Source organism: Schistocerca americana, chromosome 2, assembly GCF_021461395.2.
Source record: "Schistocerca americana isolate TAMUIC-IGC-003095 chromosome 2, iqSchAmer2.1, whole genome shotgun sequence".
Lineage (NCBI taxonomy): Eukaryota > Metazoa > Arthropoda > Insecta > Orthoptera > Acrididae > Schistocerca > Schistocerca americana.
This window is the reverse complement of record NC_060120.1, coordinates 732,004,505-732,025,689: the sequence shown is the minus strand read 5'-3', so window position 1 is coordinate 732,025,689 and position 21,185 is coordinate 732,004,505. Positions and strand designations below refer to the sequence as shown.

The 21,185-nt window shown below is 45.6% G+C and overlaps 1 protein-coding gene across 2 annotated transcripts in view; it reads right to left on the bottom strand.

Moving 5' to 3' along the window:
* The window catches only part of LOC124595044 (protein takeout-like), a 79,750-nt gene that overhangs the window by 5,434 nt on the left and 53,131 nt on the right, over nt 1-21,185 (bottom strand). For both annotated transcript variants that reach the window (XM_047133607.1, XM_047133606.1), the window contains exon 4: nt 17,598-17,731. In XM_047133607.1, coding sequence (XP_046989563.1) covers nt 17,598-17,731 — 134 coding nt within the window. The remainder of the gene's footprint in view (nt 1-17,597; nt 17,732-21,185) is intronic.

The window sequence follows — 21,185 nt, the reverse complement described above, 5'->3', positions numbered from 1 at the left end:
CAGTCTGTGGAACGAAACATGGGCAGTTAGGGCACTTAGCGGAACGCCGAATGTACCACAAGAACTGATTTTTTTCTTTTGTAATCCATTTTCTTTCCCACTTCAATATTATTCTCTTTTTTTAATTTCATTTTTTATTAAGGGACTTCTTATCACTCCTTGAGCCCTGTCTCGCATTCACCGTAACATACACCTTCTTCGGATCGGGAATGTAGCCTATAGCAATTTTTTTCAAAAGCATCGTCTGTGTTACGAAAGTGACACGTAAATACTGAAGACAGTCCTCTTCTTGATGACTATGATAATGTTTAATAACCTCTTCAAGAAGCAAAATACTCATTTTGGGAAATAAGAAGCCTCTTCTTTGAGAAAACTCTTCTTCGTAAACGATTAAGGATCTAGTTTAAAAGACAATAAAAGAACTGAACTTATTGAAGAGTAATGAACCTGTTCTCAGAACCCAGCATCAACTGCCCATGTATAAATATTACTTAAAATCCATGACGATCGCTTTTTAGAAGCTAATGAAATTCCTCCTGCACAACAATAAAAACTATAGAAATAATAAGACTAACCTTGGAATTATGGAGGACTACCACAGTCATAAATTGTGAAATTTTGATTTACATTTGTTGCCGAGTTTATCTTCTATGATTTAATGTTGTTGCCGTAAATAGTCTCGACAATCACCTGTAAACATTCATTTTGAACGTAACGTGAAAATGACCAGATGTTCCATTACTCAGGCAAAGGTATTATTTTTGTGTGCCAGGTAGAGAGACCAGTCCGGACCCACCGTAATAAATTCAGCTGTTGACCTAGGTGTATATACCATATTTTACGTGCACAAGCCCACAACTGATTGTTATCTCTGCAAGTAAAAATATGTGCTGTGTAGCCTATTAATTGAACCGAAAAACAATAAGCCGAAGTGGCAAATTTTACCCAAAAAACCTTGTCTCTGTGGTAAGGAGTTGATAACCGAGGTGTACCAGTAACTACGTATGATATTTGACATAGACCACTGGCCGACTGCAGCAAAGATTAAGTCCAAGTAGTACATTTAAGGTGCCTAAGAAAACTGGCTGCTCCTCGAAATTCTAAGTCTGACTAACGGCACTTTTTTGCAGCAAGATAGGATGCAATGGTTTCCGGAGGAATTGCTGTCTTCCCCTCGAGCTGCTGTAGTGCTGTATCTACTCTTGGTCTAGTGGTAAATGTCGCACAGTGTGAACACACAGTCGCGATTTCGCGTCCACTCTTTCGTTTAATTTTTAAACAGCATTTCGTCTGTCTGCCACAGACATCAGTCTGATGGAACATCAAAGGTAATTTTCTACTCATTATGACTCACAAATAACCCAGAAACCTGTCTGCACATGTGATCGGGGCTGCGACGAGATCAGAACAGTGTATGCTCTAGAGTTTCATCGCCGTACAGTGGCCACCAGCCATTCACCACCCGTCAAGGTAAACACAGCACAACGCACATTGTCACTGAAGTTCTAACATTAGCAAGCATGAAATTGTTTATTATTGTGATTCGATTTCCTGCGTGAAGTAACTTCTATAAAACGAACGAACACAGTTGCACTGACACAACGATCATAGGTTGCTGCGAGCGTATTTATTGGCTATGTTCTTTACCTGAAGTGCTGGTGTTTATCTTGCACTTACGTATTGGACTTTGCATACTTTAATCTAAACAACGCTTTTTGAGCGTTGTAACATAAAGTTTCAAGTGAAAAAATGTCTAACCTTGACAATATACATTTTTCTTTAGGTTTAATACAGAGATGAAAGTAGTGGAAGCTGCTCGAAACATTAAAAATTTAAATCATGTTTGGGCCAAGTGCCATCGGATAAATCACGTCAAACAAAGAATTTTCGTTTTACAAGAAAAATTAACGATTTTCCAAATTCAGGAAGTCTTGTTACTTATGCTATGAGCTGTAACCATTTAATCTTCGTGAGACAGATGCATTCAATACGCAAGGCTCAAAATTCTAGCGTGTTCTGATTCAAGGCATAAAAAATCAAACAGTATAAGTTTTATTACATTTAAACGTCATCAATTCTCTTATTGAGAATTTCTATAACATACAGGGCTATTACAAATGATTGAAGTGATTTCATAAATTCACTGTAGCTCCATTCATTGACATATGGTCACGACACACAACAGATACGTAGAAAAACTCATAAAGTTTTGTTCGGCTGAAGCCGCACTTCAGGCTTCTATCGCCAGAGCGCTCGAGAGCGCTCGAGAGCGCAGTGAGACAAAATGGCGACAGGAGCCGAGAAAGCGTATGTCGTGCTTGAAATGCACTCACATCAGTCAGTCATAACAGTGCAACGACACTTCAGGACAAAGATCCACCAACTGCTAACTCCATTTGGCGATGGTGTGCGCAGCTTAAAGCTTCTGGATGCCTCTGTAAGGGGAAATCAACGGGTCGGCCTGCAGTAAGCGAAGAAACGGTTGAACGCGTGCGGGCAAGTTTCACGCGTAGCCCGCGGAAGTCGACGAATAAAGCAAGCAGGCAGCTAAACGTACCACAGCCGACGGTTTGGAAAATCTTACGGAAAAGGCTAAAGCAGAAGCCTTACCGTTTACAATTGCTACAAGCCCTGACACCCGATGACAAAGTCAAACGCTTTGAATTTTCGGCGCGATTGCAACAGCTCATGGAAGAGGATGCGTTCAGTGTGAAACTTGTTTTCAGTGATGAAGCAACAATTTTTCTTAATGGTGAAGTGAACAGACACAATGTGCAAGAACTGCGAGCTCGCATCAACGATGCTTTCGAACTCATTGATGGGGACATGCTGCGCCAAGTGTGGGAGGAACTTGATTATGAGCTTGATGTCTGCCGAACCACTAAAGGGCCACATATCGAACATTTGTGAATGCCTAAAAAAAACTTTTTGAGTTTTTGTATGTGTGTGCAAAGCATTGTGAAAATATCTCAAATAATAAAGTTATTGTAGAGCTGTGAAATCGCTTCAATCATTTGTAATAACCCTGTATTGTTACAGGTAATAATTTTATACATTAGTGTCAGCGTTGTATCCATCAAACATGTTCTGATGGCAAATGGTTCCCCTCTTTCATTAGCAGAAGCTCAAATAGAACTTGCACTGTACACATTCACTGGTTTCATTATCTTTGCGCCTTTTTCAGTCATCGCATACGGTTTTCTTTCACAGTAGACTTTGATACGGTTACTTTATTACTGGTAGCTTATAAGGTCTGTGAATGTTCATTATTTTGCAACCAATGTTATGTTGTCTTTTCATATGTGTTCCTGTGTTTTGGGAATAATACCAATGACATTCTCCAAAAAGCCATCTTTTAAGTTTGTAATGATTAAAAGATGCGTTGCCTACTCACAGTTTTTACAGTGCAGCCACTGTACATTATCCTAATATTTAATGAGATTTGCAGTTATCACTACGCCTAAGATTGAAAAACCAAAATGTCAGAGCCATATACCATAAAGCAATAATTGTGGATTGAGTATGTTACCAAATTATGCCTTCATCTTTCACAAATTAATTATGTAACAAAACATCATTTTTCATTCACATGACTAGAACTGGAATATTTCTTGGGTTTTGTGAGTACACAGTTATGAAATTGCAGCTCTAAATAACCTATTAAAAGGGTTTCTTTATGTCTGCTCCACCTGCGACATCTCCATACTACATTTGTATGACAGAGAAAAGCATGTAAGCAAGAATTTTTTCTAAGTCCAAACTGTATAATATCATGCCAGTTTGTGTGTATTTAGGCTCCCTTATCTAATATGTTATGTATTATTGTGGTAAGCCGTAATTAATTTACCTTCGTATAGTACATATTTCAACTGCGTTTTCCATTAGTTTATTGAGCACTGCAATAATACATACGAGAGAAATTTGTCCGATTATTTAAAACAGGCTGACGACCATGTTGAAGTAGTTTACTGATCCCATGCCTGCGGAATCCTACTGGTTCCGAGTTAATTGTGTCATCAAGCCAGATTTCAAGTTTTTTTTGGTCCAGAAAGGAATTTGCTATGTGGTTATTCGATAAGTATTGAGAAGGTAACCATCTGAGGGCCAAGATCGGAAGAATAAGTGCGAAGGGATGACACTCGAAACAAACTCGTGGATAGCTTTTTTCGTGCCATCAGCAGAATGCATGCAAACGTCATCTTGCAGAAGCAACTCTTGATGCAGTTTTGTTGGTCGTTCCTCAGACCCTGTATATTGTTCCATAGCTGCAGCAAATGCCAACTGCAATACGCTAAGGGATGGTTCGAGAACATTTTTCCACACAGCCAACTTATGATTTGATGCCCCTTTTTCCTTCGCACACTTTCACCCACGTCAGTTTTCGCTACTAAGTACGGTACACACTGCATACAAATCTTGCATTTGGGTGCACCAGACGCTCCTGTCAGTCTGGCACCTCAGGCGGCAGTTATTAATAGTCGAGCGTCCTGTATAGAAATCTTACCGTTGTGGCGCCTCTGTTGCCCGTCTCTGCTTGGCGTCCGGAGCGTCGGCGTGTGTTGATTGGGCCTCAATACACACACACATACACACACACACACACACACACACAAACACACACACTGGAACAGTAGTCCGTACGGCGCAACACTCTTTTTATGCCATGGGATGCAAAATAACTGTTTACACTGCCCTTTGGCCAAGATGATCTTTTGTAAGGGTTCAGCCGTTAATTATTATTTTTTAAGAAGATAAAAAGAAGCATCATAATTCGTGACCAGTAACAATAACACTTAGGGATTCTTGACAAACAAATAGATGACACTGAAACAAAAATCCCGTAACAGTCACCCTTTCAGTTTCTGTTGTCTTGAATCAGGGCATGCAGTGCTCTTACATTCAACTACTAAACTTTACCTATTGATTGAAACTGTCTCACTAAGGTTAAATGTCACAGTTCACAGATCAGTTATCAAGGCTTACTGGTGTAGGAAATCATTGATGCCATAACAATCTTTCCGTGAAAACTTAAATTCTTTTTTGAAGTGATTTGTTTCATAGCACTGGCCCCACACACGCTATAAATGTTTCGAGCTGCCTGAACTACCTTCACCACTCTATTAAACCCAAAGAAAACAATCTCTTGCTAATGTTAGAACTTTTCCAACTTACAGCTATTTGCCAACGGTTGAACGGCATTCGCAAGATCAAATAAGCAAAATCCAAAACAAATCTGCAAGATGAATACTAGAACTTCAAATTAAAAAATGGCAATTGATGAATACACTCATAGCAGCCTGCATGTGTTGTGTTACTGCACTGTAGTCACTCGTTTCATTGAGGTTATTTCTCGTGGAAAATCAAACTATAACAATAAACCATTTCATGCTTGTCTATGCGAGAGCAGAAACACGCCACAAATGTTTGAAAAGGTTTTTCTATTACTGGTGAGTTTGAAACTGATGCAAATTATTCTTGTCGTCCCATCAAACTGATAGTCGCAACAAATATGCGAAATGTAGTTTGAAAAATAAAGGAATGGATGGACTTGAACTTGTGTTTGCTTGTACATTGAGCGGCAATTACCACCGGGCCACAAGCAGATAAAGCAGTACCACAGCCCGAAAGGAAGACAACACTTCCTTCAAAAACTCAGTTATCCTACACCCTTTCTCGATTGTGCAGATAACTGGAATTAGGTGTGGTCTGTATTATTGGCATCTAAAGTGAATGGCTCAGACTTATAGTCTCAGCGGCAGTTGGCGAGTGGCCAAGTTTCCTGTCAAAGATTCAACATTAGACTGAAGTATCGAAACGTGCCTATTCTTCCAGATTCTTCTCAGTTTCGTGATGGTTGTTTTATGATTCGTCGATGTGGTGGCAGAGCAGTCATCAATATCCTACAGACCAGAGCTGCCTTGGCCCATAGGGTCCATATCCTTAACAACTACAATCGACATTGCACCGCTTAATGGTACCTCCTCATGTATAATGAAACTTCCAAGGGTTGCTGTAAGGTACTTGCCGAATAAATGGCACAAAATAGAAGACAGACTTGTAACGAATTTCACCATTAAGGCGACCTAAACCTCAACTCTGTACGGGAAGGGCAGTTAGAACGGAGGGGACCTTGAAAATGTGATGGCCAGATCACAGTCGGTACGATACTTATTATCATAGGCTTCGGTGGAGGAAGCGTCGCCGCAATGTGATGGAACTTTGACTGTACATAGCAATTAAAAAACTTAAGGATGAAAGAAACTTTCACACAATACGTCATTGCCAAGTAACGTTCGTAGAAGAAACCTGGAGTATACACAGACAGTATTATCCTGAAGCTAATTGATAGAAATACCCAATGAAGAGAACAGAAGTGACACTTTCATTCAAAGGCAGTAATTACAGTGATGTCGTCGCAATTTCATATGGCTCTCTGGACGTTACAAAGAGCGTGACTTCGCTTATTAGCGTTTATAGTGACTACAGATGGCAACTCATACTCTGCAATGTGGTCCCATGCTGACCACAAAGTTGATAAGTTGTCCTTGCGGTAGGGCGTTCCATTCCTCCAGCCGTGCTGTCTGAAGGCGCCTTACCACGGTTCACGAGCCTACGCCCGTCGGAGGTTTGCCTCCTCCCTCGGGCATGGGCATATGTATTGTCCTTAGACTAGTTAGTTTAAGTTAGATTAAGTAGTGTGTAAGCCTAGGGATCGATGACCTTAGCCGTTTGGTCCCATAGGAACTCACCACAAATTTCCAAATTTTTCCATTCCTCCACTAGGGTGGTTGACAACTGCTGGATGGTCATTGGTGCATATGGACATGCTGCTACACGTCTCCCCATCTCATCCTACACCTGCTCGATACGATTTAAATCGGGGGAAAGCACGGGCCAGTTCAATTGCCAAATATCCTCTCGTTCCAAGGGTTCCTCTACCTGCACAGTTCCATGTTTGACAATATTCCTGAGTGCATTACATGTTTCCAGCTCTCGCGATGTGAGGGTAGGCCCAGCGTTGTCGAATATGACCGTTTTGGTGGCTCAGGTGCTATGGTGTTGGGAGGAATGATGTATGGCCTTACTGATCTCCAAATCTTTGAGCACAGTATACTCATCCGCAACGTTATTGTGACACTGCAGTCCTTCCTCAGGTGCATCTCAACATAGATGCTTCACTTTTATGGATGACAGTTTGCGACCGCATTGAACAGCGCAGTGGAGGAGTTCGTGGAACGAGAGGATATTGGGTAAATGGACCGGCCTGCCAGTTCCCCCGGCTTAATTCCGATCGAGCAAGTGTGGGATGCGTAGGGGAGACATATCGGAGCACGTCCAAATGACCAGCGACCAGTCAGCAGTTGTCAAGCGTTGGCGAGAAATGGAGACCCCTACCACAAGAATTTCTTACCTATCTTATGTCCAGCATGGAATCTTTGTGCAGAGCATGCACTGCTGTCCGTGATGACAATACACCCGATTAAGAATTATGCCCATTTATAATATCCAGGACACGATAAAAATAAAATGTAAATGTTGTGTGACTAGTGCCTCCCGTCAGGTAGACCATTCGCCGCGTGAAAGTCTTTCGATTTGACGCCACTTCGGAGACTTGCGCGTCGATGGGGATGAAATATGATAATTAGGACAACACAACACGCAGTCCCTGAGCGGAGAAAATCTTCGACCCAGCCAGGAATCGAACCCGGGCCCTTGTGATTGACATCCTGTCGCGCTGACCCCTTTTTTTCCCCCAATGATCTTTACTGAACAAACTAACAGTACATATATATACACTATGCAAGAGTTCTTCAAGGTACCATTTAAACATATACAAATGACTGTTAATTAAGAAAAAAATATTTCATAAACATTATGTACAACAAAATATAACATATTCTGTCTTCTTCCTTTTTTTTTTTTTTTTGGTAGATGCATGAAACGTGGAGAAGGGTGTTGCATCATGTGACAGGTAGGCATGGCACACCCCAACTTTGAGGGGTACCGAGGAAGACGCTGCGGAGATAACCGGCAAAAGTTTGTCGGTAAGATGGTTTTCGGGTGAGGGTGCTATGTGCTTTCACAACTTTGTACCAGAAGTCGAGGACTGTATGCGGACCACTCTGAAAGAGGTATTCTAAAGCCTGTCCTCGAAACCAGATTAGGGTATGGTGCTTAGCAAGAGGGCAGTGAAATGTCTGGGGCAACAACAAGAAATCCGGGGCTACCGTCGTTGGCGGGGCACGGAGGTAAAAGCCCACGATTCGTTGGATGAGGAGCCATATGTTTCGTTTCAGGGGGCACGTAAGACGGTACTCGTCGGTGTCTTCGAGCTGACAGCCAGGGCAGAGTGGGGAGGTGGCCAGTCCTATGCTATTAAGTCGGCTATTAGTCGGGAATTTTCCATAGACTAAAACATACCAGAGTGCAGACACAGACGACGGTAAAAAGGGTGCATGTACACACCCCCAAACCGTTCGCCAGTTAATGTCAGGGTGCTGTAGCACCATGGGGTCGCAAGGGTTCGACAGCATGAACAAACGATAGTAATCTTTTGTACGGGGAGGACAGGTGAATCGAAGACCGGCCCGAACGTAGCTGAGTTCTATGAAACAATCGCCGACGTGGCACAATAATGGAGAAATAGGTGCCACATTGATCGGTGGATCGAGAGAAGCTGGTCGGAGGATGTCTAAGAGACTGCGTGTTAAGGACGGGACCGGCCCCTGCCAGTGCCGCAACAGTGTGTGGACAAAGAGTGCAGAAGATCGTGCCCGCACGTTGACGAGTCCAAGGCCACCTTTTGCAGGAGGCAGTGTTAGAGTGTTGTAGCGGACTTTGATAAGTGCCCCTGCTGACACGAAATATCCAAAGGCTGATTGGATGCGGCGGCCATGGAGTAATGGCATTGGGAGGATCTGGGCGACGTGTACCAGTTTAGGGGCGACATACATGTTGACGTAGGACACACGTTGGGTTGGTTTAAATTACGGCGCACTTCACCGCGGACATGGTGCCGAATCGACTGCAAAAGCCGTCGGTAAGCGAGGGCCACTGTGCGGTGTGTGGAGCTCGTAAATTCGATACCCAAGTAACGTAGGGTGGTGCTGACTGGGAGTGGGGTCGGCACCATGGCCGGGAGGCCGCGTCCAATGTGCACCATAGTCGATTTACGGACATTAAGAATGCTACCAGAAAGACGTCCATACTGGTGGATCCATTGGATGGCGTCATTGAGTTCCGTGGAGGAGCAGTTGAGAAAGAGGAGGTCGTCCGCATAAGCCCTGCATTGAAAGGATTAGTCACGCAAAGTGAGACCCTGCAGTCTAGAGGTAAGACCAGTGACGAGGGGCTCAAGTGCAATGGCATATAGTAAGGTAGACATAGGGAATCCTTGACGCACAGAGCGGCGTATAGGAATCGGTCCTACAAGCCTCCCATTGACTTGTACCATCGAGACTGCGGGAAGTAGTAACCGGCGAATGGCATCGACAAAAGGTAATGGGAACCCCATACGTGTCGCCACCATGAGGAGGAATGGATGTTGAACGCGATCAAAGGCACTCGTGAAATCGATGGATACCAGTGCTGCACAAAGGCAACAAACCGACGCCAGCGCGATGAGGTCACGGCATTCTCTTAGGGCTGTTTGTAAGGTGGCCCCACAACTACGTGCAGTCTGCTCCGGTGAAAGGACCGTAGGTAAGACGGCGCGTATGCGCGCTGCTAAGAGGCGTGCATAGATCTTATAGTCTGCATTCATCAGTGTAAGGGGGCGATATGCAGTGACATGAGACCGTCCCTTCGGCTTAGGCACAGGTAGAAGAATGCCAGTGACGAATTCAGGTGGAATTGGGAAGGACGGAGTAAAGAGTTCCCGAATCATTTCCGTCCAGCGAGGAAGCATCTGGTCCTGGGGATTTGTTCTTGGTCCCCTCGTTGATCGCATCTACCACCTCTTCTGCGGTGATTGCAGACATCATGGACGTTCACTCCGTTACGGTGAGGGTCCGATCAGGGGAAGCACGGAGATCATCAGGAATTGGCGTTGCCATCGTTTCATCATCATAAAATTGGCGATAATGTTCAGCAAAGGCAGACACCACTGCCGCCTGTGTTGTGTGGTTAAAACCGTCGGAGGTCGTGATGTTGGGGACGAAAAGTCGACGTCGACGACTATGGTCGGATGCGGCATGGATTGTGGATGGAGTTTCGTCGTGGAGGAGGTCTTGTCGACGGGAACGCACCACGACACCATGCAGTCGTGCACGTTGGAGAGAAAGGAGACGAGCTTTAATACGCTGTCGTTCCCTATGGGTGTCAGGCGATGGAGGGAGCGCATCGAGCTCACGGAGGACGGAGTAGTGAAAATTTGTGGTGTCTCGATGCCATGCTGCTGCTTCCTTCCCACATTGCATGAAGACGTTTCTGATCGCAGGTTTGGCACATGTGAGCCACCAATGGAATGTGGATGTGTACTGCGGGAGGCGTCTTTCGCAAGACGCCCATGTAGTGGCAATACATTGTCGGCAGTGTGGATCATTAAAGAGAGAGGTATTAAGCTTCCAGTAACCTCTGCTGCGCCACACTGACTGAGGTGGCAGAGCCAGGGAGCAAATGACGGCGCAGTGGTCCGAAAATGCCAAGGAGGGCACAGACATAAAACCGGTCCAGTCTGCTCTCAGAATGTGCTGTATAATGGGTAAAACGGGGGTATTTCCATGAATTTTCTCCCAAACGTCCACTAGATGGAAATCTTCGATTAAGGTGAGCAGCGCCGGGCATGGCGAATAACCAGGCATTTGGTCATGCGGATGGAGGACGCAGTTGAAATCGCCTCCCATGATAAGGCGATCATAGCGTCCAGAAAACAGGGGCGCCACGTCATGTCCGAAGAAAGTGGACCGCTGCCGACGGTTCGTGGAGCCAGACGGAGCGTAGATATTGGTGACGCGCGTGTCGAAGATGGTAACAGCCATGGCCCTTCCACAGGGAAGGATTGTCGTGTCCTTGAGGGGGATTCCTTCGCGTATGTAGAAAGCCACTCACGCCCTGATTGATCACATGTGCACGTGTATGAGTCGTAGCCGTAGACTGGTGGTAGTGTGGCAACGTGTACTTCCTGAAGAAGGGCGACGTCGACGTCAGAGGCCCGAAGCACGTAACATAGGAGCTGCAGCTTGGGTGCAGTGCCAATCATGCTGATGTTCAGTGTGGCGAACCGGTACGTTTGTTTCAGTGGTGGTGGACGCGCATCTACCATCACCAAGGGAGGTATGAGGAGGGCACCGACAGGACGTCCCGTCTCATCAGCTGCAGTGCCTCGCTTTTGATGTTAACAGGCAGCCTCGTCCGGCGGAGGCAACTCATCCGGAGGAGGGGACATATCTTCCTCAATGTCGTCGGCCAATGCTCCGGTGCCGTGTATCTGTCCAATGTCCATGGGAATTGCGTCGTGGTGAGAGAGATCTGGAGTTGTCGGCGTGGAGACAGGCGTCTCAACCAGCGCACCGATCGTTGCATTGTGCGTGGCGACCTCCATGGTGGTCCCATCCTGCGAAGCGTCTTGTTCATCTTGAAAGCTGTCCGCCGACCTCTGTGTGGAAATGTCGGCTAGTTGGGTGTCGTCTTCGTCGTCGCTGGTGGCGACGCTTTGAGAGCCCGTCGGTGAACGGCGGCGGTGTTTGCGCCTACGTGGCGAGCGTTGTTTGCGCACGTGTACCTCAGTGTCGGACGATGGCAAGGAGGAGCGTCGACCTGGTTCGAAGGCGTCGGTGGGTACAATGAAATTGTCAAACAGGTGTTGTGAAGAAGTACTGGTCTCCTCAGCGTCCGGTGCGGGAGCCTGTTCGGCGGCAAGGTTGTCAGGTGGGACGTCTGCACCGTCCGTAGGTCACTGAGGCGGTGGGACGTGCCGATCGGAGGGACCGGGCTACGGGCTGGACGAAACTGTAGACGTGGCAAGTAAGTGACCGGTAGGGCGGTCATCGTGGGTGTGACGGACGCTTCCGACAACGGGACCTGAGCGAAACGTCGTTGAATGCATTCAGACCGTAGGTGACCTTCTTTCCCGCAACCGGAACAGACCGAGGTTGGCCGTCGTACATTATAATGGCACGGCAGCGTAGATAGGAAGGCACGTGTTTCTGCGACTCGATGCGGACCTGTCGAACACCGTTTAAAACAGGATAGGTTTGAAATTGTACCCATCGTTCGCCAACATGTTCCAGAACGTTGCCATAGGGAAGGAGCGCCTCGACGTCTGCAGGTGGTTCGAACGGCAGTTCGAAGATCCTTATCGTTCGTGTGCCGAGACCTGCGTGATCGACGGTAAAGGGTCCGACGTTGCCGTCGGAATGACAGAAGCGCAGTCCACGTTTTGCCTCTAGAACACCTTGTCGCACGCCGCATCGTTGATCATTTTGACGTAGACGGTACTTCTAACTATGGACAAGTGGATACCAATTAGATCCGTTGGTGGTATTTTAACTTCATCACGCATAAATCGTTCTACCTCGAGGGCCTTGGGTCGGGCGAAGTCGGAACAAAAGTTGAAACACAATGTCTTCTTCCGATAGTTGTGCGCCATGGTGGTCTAGAAAGAAAACGGCTCTTACAGCGGCCAAAGTAAAGACAAACACACCGTGCGCGCCTCGCCCGTAGCGCTCTGGCACGTGACCGCCTCGCAGCACTGCCGGCGGCAGACTGTTGACCACTCGGCTACCGGGAGCGTGCATGACAGGATCATGAACCGCAGCGACTGAATGCAATTGCCGTCTCTGAATAAAAGTGCTTCTGTTCGGCTCACTGAGTATTCCTTTCAGTCATCATCTGTACTGTCCTATATTGTATCCATCTTTTCTATGTATGGTCCCGGTTTACTCTAGCTAAGTTACTTGGCAGTGACACGTCATACGAAAGTTACTTTCTTTCTTAAATTTCGCACACATGTGTATAAAACGCTGCTTGTAGCTTGTCGATTGATCTCGTCTTCTGCTCTCTAAGAGTACCCAAACTAAGTTCGCTTCGTTGCTCCAGTTAGCCTGAACCAGTGTTAGTATCCAGAATGAGATTTTCTCTCTGCAGCGGAGTGTGCGCTGATACGAAACTTCCTGGCAGATTAAAACTATGTGCCGGACGGAGACTCGGACTCGGGACCTTTGCCTTTCGCGGGCAAGTGCTCTACCATCTGAGCTACCCAGGCATGACTCACGCCCCGTCCTCACAGCTTTACTTCTGCCAGTACCTCGTCTCCTACCTTCCAAATTTTACAGAAGCTCTCCCGCGAACCTTGCACAACCAGCACTCCCGGAAGAAAGGATATTCGGGAGACATGGCTTAGCCACAGCCTGGGGGATGTTTCCAGAATGAGATTTTCACTCTGCAGCGGAGTGTGCGCTGATATGAAACTTTCTGGCAGATTAAAACTGTGTGCCAGACCAAGACTCGAACTCGGGACCTTTACCTTTCGCGGGCAAGTGCTCTACCACCTAAACTACTCAAACACAAGCAGTAGAGCAGCGCCAGTGGGTAACTCAGATGGTAGAGCACTTGCCCGAGAAAGGCTAAGGTCCTGAGGTTGAGTCTCGGTTCGGCACACAGTTGTAATCTGCCAGGAAATTTCAGTGTTAGTATGTTTGCCATAGTCCTCATTCCTAGTTGCTTTCTTTCATCCAGCCGCCATAGCTATTGCTGATTTATACGGCCGTGTGCTCATACTGTTCCGGCGTAAGTGCCGCCGGCACGACCATGAAGAATGGAAGAGCAGAGATGGCTCTGGGACGACGTTAACCACAGTACGCTCTCTAGGATGACACCGAGACAGGAGCGGCCCTACACGAAGAGAATGTAAACGCCGCGCCGCCTAGTGGAAGACCGGCCGTCATACATACGCTACAGCAGTGACTTTTGAACTATATTATTTTGCCTGCAATGAAATTGTATTTACGGAAGGACACTGATTATTTGCAAGTTGCCATGTGCTTGCAACTCACCTTTTTGAATACCCAAAGCTAAGTATTGTCAGTTTAACTTATTGTAATAAACTCCATTAATACGATTTGCTTGAATTGTTGTCTAACGGTCCGGGAACACGGCTTCGTAGGCACCCTAAATTAGACGAGTGAGCAGAATACAAAACATAACTAATTTTGATATAGTAAATTTCTATTCATTGAGTTTAACCTATGTTGCAAATATTCGATGATTATTTCTTACGGCGCAGTTAATTCCTCTTGCTTCTTAATGACAATGTTTACGTTATCTGTGTAGACTTGTACCACTGTATGTGAACTGCGAAAGCTAAGATGTGGTAATTTGGAATTCAAGAGGAAAGGATTTCCGACCCTATGGCACACAACGTGGCAGACAAAGGGCACCCCTGTTTGAGCTGTCTGTGTAGGTGGATTGAGCTTTCGCGGGCGTGGTTAATTGTAATTCTGCTTTTGGTGTCCCGAAAGCAGTTCTCGATGTCGCTCAGTACCGCATTAGAGCTCTCAACAGCTTTCTAGGAGACGCGTTTAGGCCTCTTCTTTGTTGCGATTTTTCGCGATTTGTCAGCCCGGTCCCCGAGTTCCTGAGTAGTCGTATCGGTTTCTGGCCTACCTGTTGTAGAAACGGTCTCATATTTTTGCCATGCCCGTCGTCTTCGACAGAACTTAGTCTTGGTGTCAATATTAATTCTAATTTCCACTGCTTTGATTCTGTCAGATAAGTACGTCTGGTATTACAGGAATGTAAGCACCTCCCCACGTATTTGACGAATTCGGCCTCTGACTTTATAATATGTGCTCCCTTGTACGATTACTTATCTGATGGATTACCTTTCCTTAATGGTGCTCTGCAAGTTTAACTGAAGGTGGTGACTTCCCAGTCAATTTAACGGTTGTCCAACACTACTGTTGCATGTTGTCTGTTTAAGTCTGTAACCAACAGCCAGTTTCTTATTTTCCTTGCCTTCAATATGTTTCAAGTCGCCACAGAGTCAGAACGCAATGTATCGTCCTTACAACAAAACCATGAGTGCGTGAACATGGTGATTTTGACTTATATCTCTCGGCGAGTTTCATTTTTCTAGCTCTCTGTTACGGTGAAACCTCTAATGAGTTGTTTTGGTACTGTAAGTAAAAATTCAAGATATATTACCACGAACGGGTGAAATGAGCGTGTTTAATAAAGCCACAATATTGGATATGCCTCATTCGCGAATTTAGTACTCCGCTATGAGCTCTCACTGCTCTGTGCGAACTTGAATGTGCCACATAATTTTTTTGGTACCCTTAAAACTTTAAATGTGCGATTATAATCCGGTATTTCGTCATAATTTACAAGACTTTGCCCGTAACAACGTGCCTGATAAACTGCAGTTTTTTGCTTGATGAAACCTTTGCTAGACAAAAATATATTTCACCAAAGCAACTAGGAATAATACTACACATTATTTGCTATTCTTTCACTAAGAGCAGTAGGAAAGTCTTAACACGATGAGTGGAAGATGGACGCTTGGGTTAACAGAAGAACTATACGTTTACGTTAGTGTGTGCCTCTGTACAAGAAAATTCCAAACTTAGAATCGATCGATTTATCACGAATTTTTTGAAACAGGTCATGCGAAAATGTAGTGTGTGACTATCAGTTTCACAATAGAGAAGACAGGTACATATGTACCACCGTAAAGGATGGGCACAAATAATTCGGAGTATCAGGTGGAATCCGCAAAGTTCGGTCAACAGCACTGTGCAGTACAACGATTTTCTAAACTTACAAATGATGAGACAGAAATACCCAAAATTGCAGCGCACAATGTTTGTCCCACTATGAAAAAATACATCTCTTTCAGTGTTTTACTAGGCCAAATTTAAAGGTGCTTTTAGTATATTAACCTTGAGGAGGAAGTGACGACCTGCTGCAAATACGTATTCTCCCAAGGCATGCACGAGAAATCGTCTGACGGAAGCAGGAAAGTTAAGGGGCGCATTGTTTGTTCAGTTTTATTGTTGACTCTTTCAATTGCAGTCCTTTTTTTCCTGAAGCAGTAAAGTTAATATTGGCATCTGATAATGTGATTTACTTTCAGTGCATATGATAACCTTTTTCCAAACCCCCCCCCCCCTCTCCCCCGTAGGAGAAGGAAAGAAGAAAGAAAATTTTTTAAATGTATAATACAATAAATGAGAAAAAATCGATTTTTAAGTTATTATACTTGATTTCTAAGACGTTCTGAAACATTACATCACATGTATCGCAGATCTAGAGTGATACACATTCATTTTTGTAGTATAAAGGTGCGGTGTGCTCTGTCACGGAGTACTATATTTCTGTATTAAAACACACACCTCTCGCATTCTAGACGTCAAACATTAATACTGAGGTGACAAAAGTCATGGATACCTCCTAATATCGATTCGGACCTCCTTTTCCCTCCGCACTGCAGCAACTCGGCGTGGAACGGACCCAAAAAGTCCTTGGAAGTTCCCTGCAGAAATATTAAGCCAAGCTGTTTCTACAGCAGTCTGTAATTGCGAAAGTGTTGCCGGTGCAGGTTGTTGAGCATGAACTGACCTCTCCTTTATGACCCATGAATGTTCGATGGGATTGATGCAGAACGATCTGGGTGGCCAAATCATTCGCTCGAACTGTCCAAAATGTTCTTCAAACCAATCTCGAACATGTGTGCCCCAGTGACATGCCGCATTGTCACCCATAAAAATTCCATCGTTACTTGGAAACATGAAGGCCATGAATGGTTGCAAATGGTGTTCAATTAGCTGTAAATACAGCCCCTAACATAATGGAGCCACTACCAGCTTGCACAGTGCCTTGTTGACAACTTGGGTCGATGGCTTCGAGGGATCTGTGCCACACTCAAACCCTGCCACTGGCTCCTACCAACAGAATCGTGACTCATCGACCAGCCCAGGTTTTCCAGTCCTCTAGGACCCAGCCGATGTGAGCACGAGCTCCTGGGCGATGTCATGTTGTTAGCAAAGGAAGTCACGTTGGCCGTCTACTGTCATACGTCATTAATGCTAAATTTCGTCGCATTGTCGTAACGGATCCGTTCATCGTACGTCTCACGTTGATTTTTGCGGCTATATCCTGCTGTGTTGCTTGTCTGTTAGCACTGACAACTCTAAGCAAAGACCGCTGCTCTCGGTCGTTAACTGAAGGCTGAGGGCCACTGCGTTATCCATTGTGAAAGGTAACGCCTGAAATTCGGTATTCTTGGCACACTCTTGACACTGTGCGTCTCATAACAACGAATTCTCTAACGATTTCCTAAATGGAATGTTCCATGCATATAGCTGTAACTACCATTCCGCATTCTAAGTCTATTAATTCCCGTCGTGCGGCCATAATCGCGTCCGAGACCCTTTCACATGAATCACCTGAATACAAATGATAGCTCCGCCAATGCACAGCCGTTTACACCTTGTATACACGATACTACGCCATCTGAATACGAGCCTATCGCTGTCCCATGACTTTTGCCACCTCAATGTGTATCCTCTAATGCACAAGCTTGCAGAATTTCCTTGCGCAGTATCTGTGAACCTTACATGTACGCTTACTCGACCAGAACTGCCAGCGGCACTCACCGAGTTTCATTGTGCCTGTGCCCGAACCATCCAGTGGCAGCACCAGTACCTTACCAGACACGTTGTACTTGAAGCTCATGTCCAGCATAGGGAAAAACAGGTCCATCTCCAAGCGTCTCTCTTTGAGAAGCACTCTGTAACACAAGATATAGTGATAATCCGAGCATATGATAATATCCTATTTCAAAACTTGTTAAATACACAGGACTGTACTTCTCATCACTTCTCACATAATTAAGATGCAACTACATTGCTCAGTATATGCTATGAACTATTGCAAACGTTGATCAATGAAAAATACACCGAGTGTTCATTTTCAATGAAGACATTTAAATATCTCGAAACCTACAGTTCGGATCAGAGACGGCATAATTCCAGTTTGTTTGCCTTAGAGGGGGTCATGCAGCTAGACCAACCACCCCATCTCGTTCGTCGGTGACGTGAGATAACTTTTAAGTTTTCAGTGGGACCCCCGTTATTTATTGGATATTACGATTCTACGACAAAATTGATATATGTTTTGTTTAAACCATTTTCGTCGTTTCGCTGTAATCGTAGCAATAAAAATGGGTACATAATAGTGATTTACTACTTTCAACTCAATCGCCCTTGAATATCCTATGACAAGTGGGGCCCTCCATGCACCCCATTCGCCATGTTGTATTCCTCCGCTATTTCGAACTCGACGCGCCACCGTGGTCGTGTAGCGAGCAACGACGCGTCGTAACAGGCAGTACACTGAAACCGGGCCTCACGTATCTTGCAGTCATAAAACAGATAGCGATTCTAAGTATTACAATACTTGCACAGTGTTTACTGCCTGCGTACTTACCTGTCATTTGGAGAACAGACGTGCAAGTGGACGATGAATGTTGCAACCACAGAAGAAGAAACTGAAATGATCCTGATTTACGGAGAATGTAGGAGAAATTTTGAGGCTGCTGTTGCCTTGTATGAGATTGAGATTGCAAAACACTGCAATAATTTAATAGAAAAGATGAAGGCATTTAGCTGGATAAAGTATGGATGTCAACATTGCAGCAACGGCGTGACAATCGATTAATTTCAACTGAGAAATTTGGCAATATCAGAGATCATAGCACAGCCGACGTCAAGTGATTGACAGCGGCGCCATCTGGGTGGCTTATATATACGGCGCTCACTCGTGCTCTCGTTGCAGTTCGCCGATTGTCCTCGGAGGATGCCTTCCGCAGTCGAAGGCGAAACGTCAGAGGAGAGTCTTATGTATGGACCATGGCATCTCAGCCTAGAAGTGTTAGGTGATGACAACACCTGCCGTGCAAGGCCTTCATTTTGTGTAGGAACTGCTATTTAGCGGGAAACATTGTAACATTTACCATTTTGGAAATGTTGTTGTAATGGGAATAGAAATTGACCTCCTTGTACTCACGACTCGTTTACAGCAAGGCATCGAAAACTTATTGTTTTCTAAAACCGAGAAGAGAAAGTGCAGAAGTCAAGTGGTTTTGCACTGCTTCCTACAAATTCATCAGTGAACATATTCTGTTCACTTCCTCCGTCTGTGGATGTGATATAACATCCGCTTTTTTCGGCAAAGGCATAACGAAATTCTGCAACGTTATTAAAAATAATGAACACCTAAGCTCAGTATCTGGTTCAAAATGGCTCTGAGCACTATGGGACGTAACATCTATGGTCATCAGTTCCCTAGAACTTAGAACTACTTAAACCTAACTAACCTAAGGACATCACACAACACCCAGTCATCACGAGGCAGAGAAAATCCCTGACCCCGCCGGGAATCGAACCCGGGAACCCGGGCGCGGGAAGCGAGAATGCTGCCTCACGACCACGAGCTGCGGACTCCAGTATCTGGCATGTACAAGAAATCGGACGCTACCCGTGAAGAAATAAAAACAGCTCCTGAGCTGTTTATTATCGCACTGTATAATGGAAGTGATAGCATTTCCCATACGCTGGATAATTTGCGTTACCAGTTATTTGTCAAGTCTGCCTCAAAAAGCAAATTGAAACTTGCAAGGTGAATCGCTTTTGTCGGCGAAAAGTATTCCTACATTATTTAAGGCCATTTACCATTTATGATTCTGTTTTTCGTAAATTGTGTCCGTTAAATCGTACCTAATTAATGTAGCTTATTAAATTGTTTTAATGTTCATAAATTCAGTTTTGCATTTAGTATTTTTCTAATACAACAGTTTCAACTTAATTTTCATTTTTAATTTTAACTTAAGTTCTAAATTCGCTTGATGGAGGTTCTAATGTCGTATTACAGTGAAGCGCGAAACAAACTGGTATTGGCATGCGTATTCTCGTAGAAACGTATGTAAATAGCAGGATACAGCGCTGAGGTCGGCCACGTCTATATAAGACCTCTAGTGTCTGGTGCAGTTGTTGGATCGGTTACTGCTACTACAATGGCAGGTTATCAAGATATATACACTCCTGGAAATTGAAATAAGAACACCGTGAATTCATTGTCCCAGGAAGGGGAAACTTTATTGACGCATTCCTAGGGTCAGATACATCACATGATCACACTGACAGAACCACAGGCACATGGACACAGGCAACAGAGCATGCACAATGTCGGCACTAGTACAGTGTATATCCACCTTTCGCAGCAATGCAGGCTGCTATTCTCCCATGGAGACGATCGTAGAGATGCTGGATGCAGTCCTGTGGAACGGCTTGCCATTCCATTTCCACCTGGCGCCTCAGTTGGACCAGCGTTCGTGCTGGACGTGCAGACCGCTTGAGACGACGCTTCATCCAGTCCCAAACATGCTCAATGGGGGACAGATCCGGAGATCTTGCTGGCCAGGGTAGTTGCCTTACACCTTCTAGAGCACGTTGGGTGGCACGGGATACATGCGGACGTGCATTGTCCTGTTGGAACAGCAAGTTCCCTTGCCGGTCTAGGAATGGTAGAACGATGGGTTCGATGACGGTTTGGATGTACCGTGCACTATTCAGTGTCCCCTCGACGATCACCAGTGGTGTACGGCCAGTGTAGGAGATCGCTCCCCACACCATGATGCCGGGTGTTGGCCCTGTGTGCCTCGGTCGTATGCAGTCCTGATTGTGGCGCTCACCTGCACGGCGCCAAACACGCATACGACCATCATTGGCACCAAGGCAGAAGCGACTCTCATCGCTGAAGACGACACGTCTCCATTCGTCCCTCCATTCACGCCTGTCGCGACACCACTGGAGGCGGGCTGCACGATGTTGGGGCGTGAGCGGAAGACGGCCTAACGGTGTGCGGAACCGTAGCCCAACTTCATGGAGACGGTTGCGAATGGTCCTCGCCGATACCCCAGGAGCAACACTGTCCCTAATTTGCTGGGAAGTGGCGGTACGGTCCCCTACGGCACTGCGTAGGATCCTACGGTCTTGGCATGCATCCGTGCGTCGCTGCGGTCCGGTCCCAGGTTGACGGGCACGTGCACCTTCCGCCGACCACTGGCGACAACATCGATGTACTGTGGAGACCTCACGCCCCACGTGTTGAGCAATTCGGCGGTACGTCCACCCGGCCTCCCGCATGCCCACTATACGCCCTCGCTCAAAGTCCGTCAACTGCAC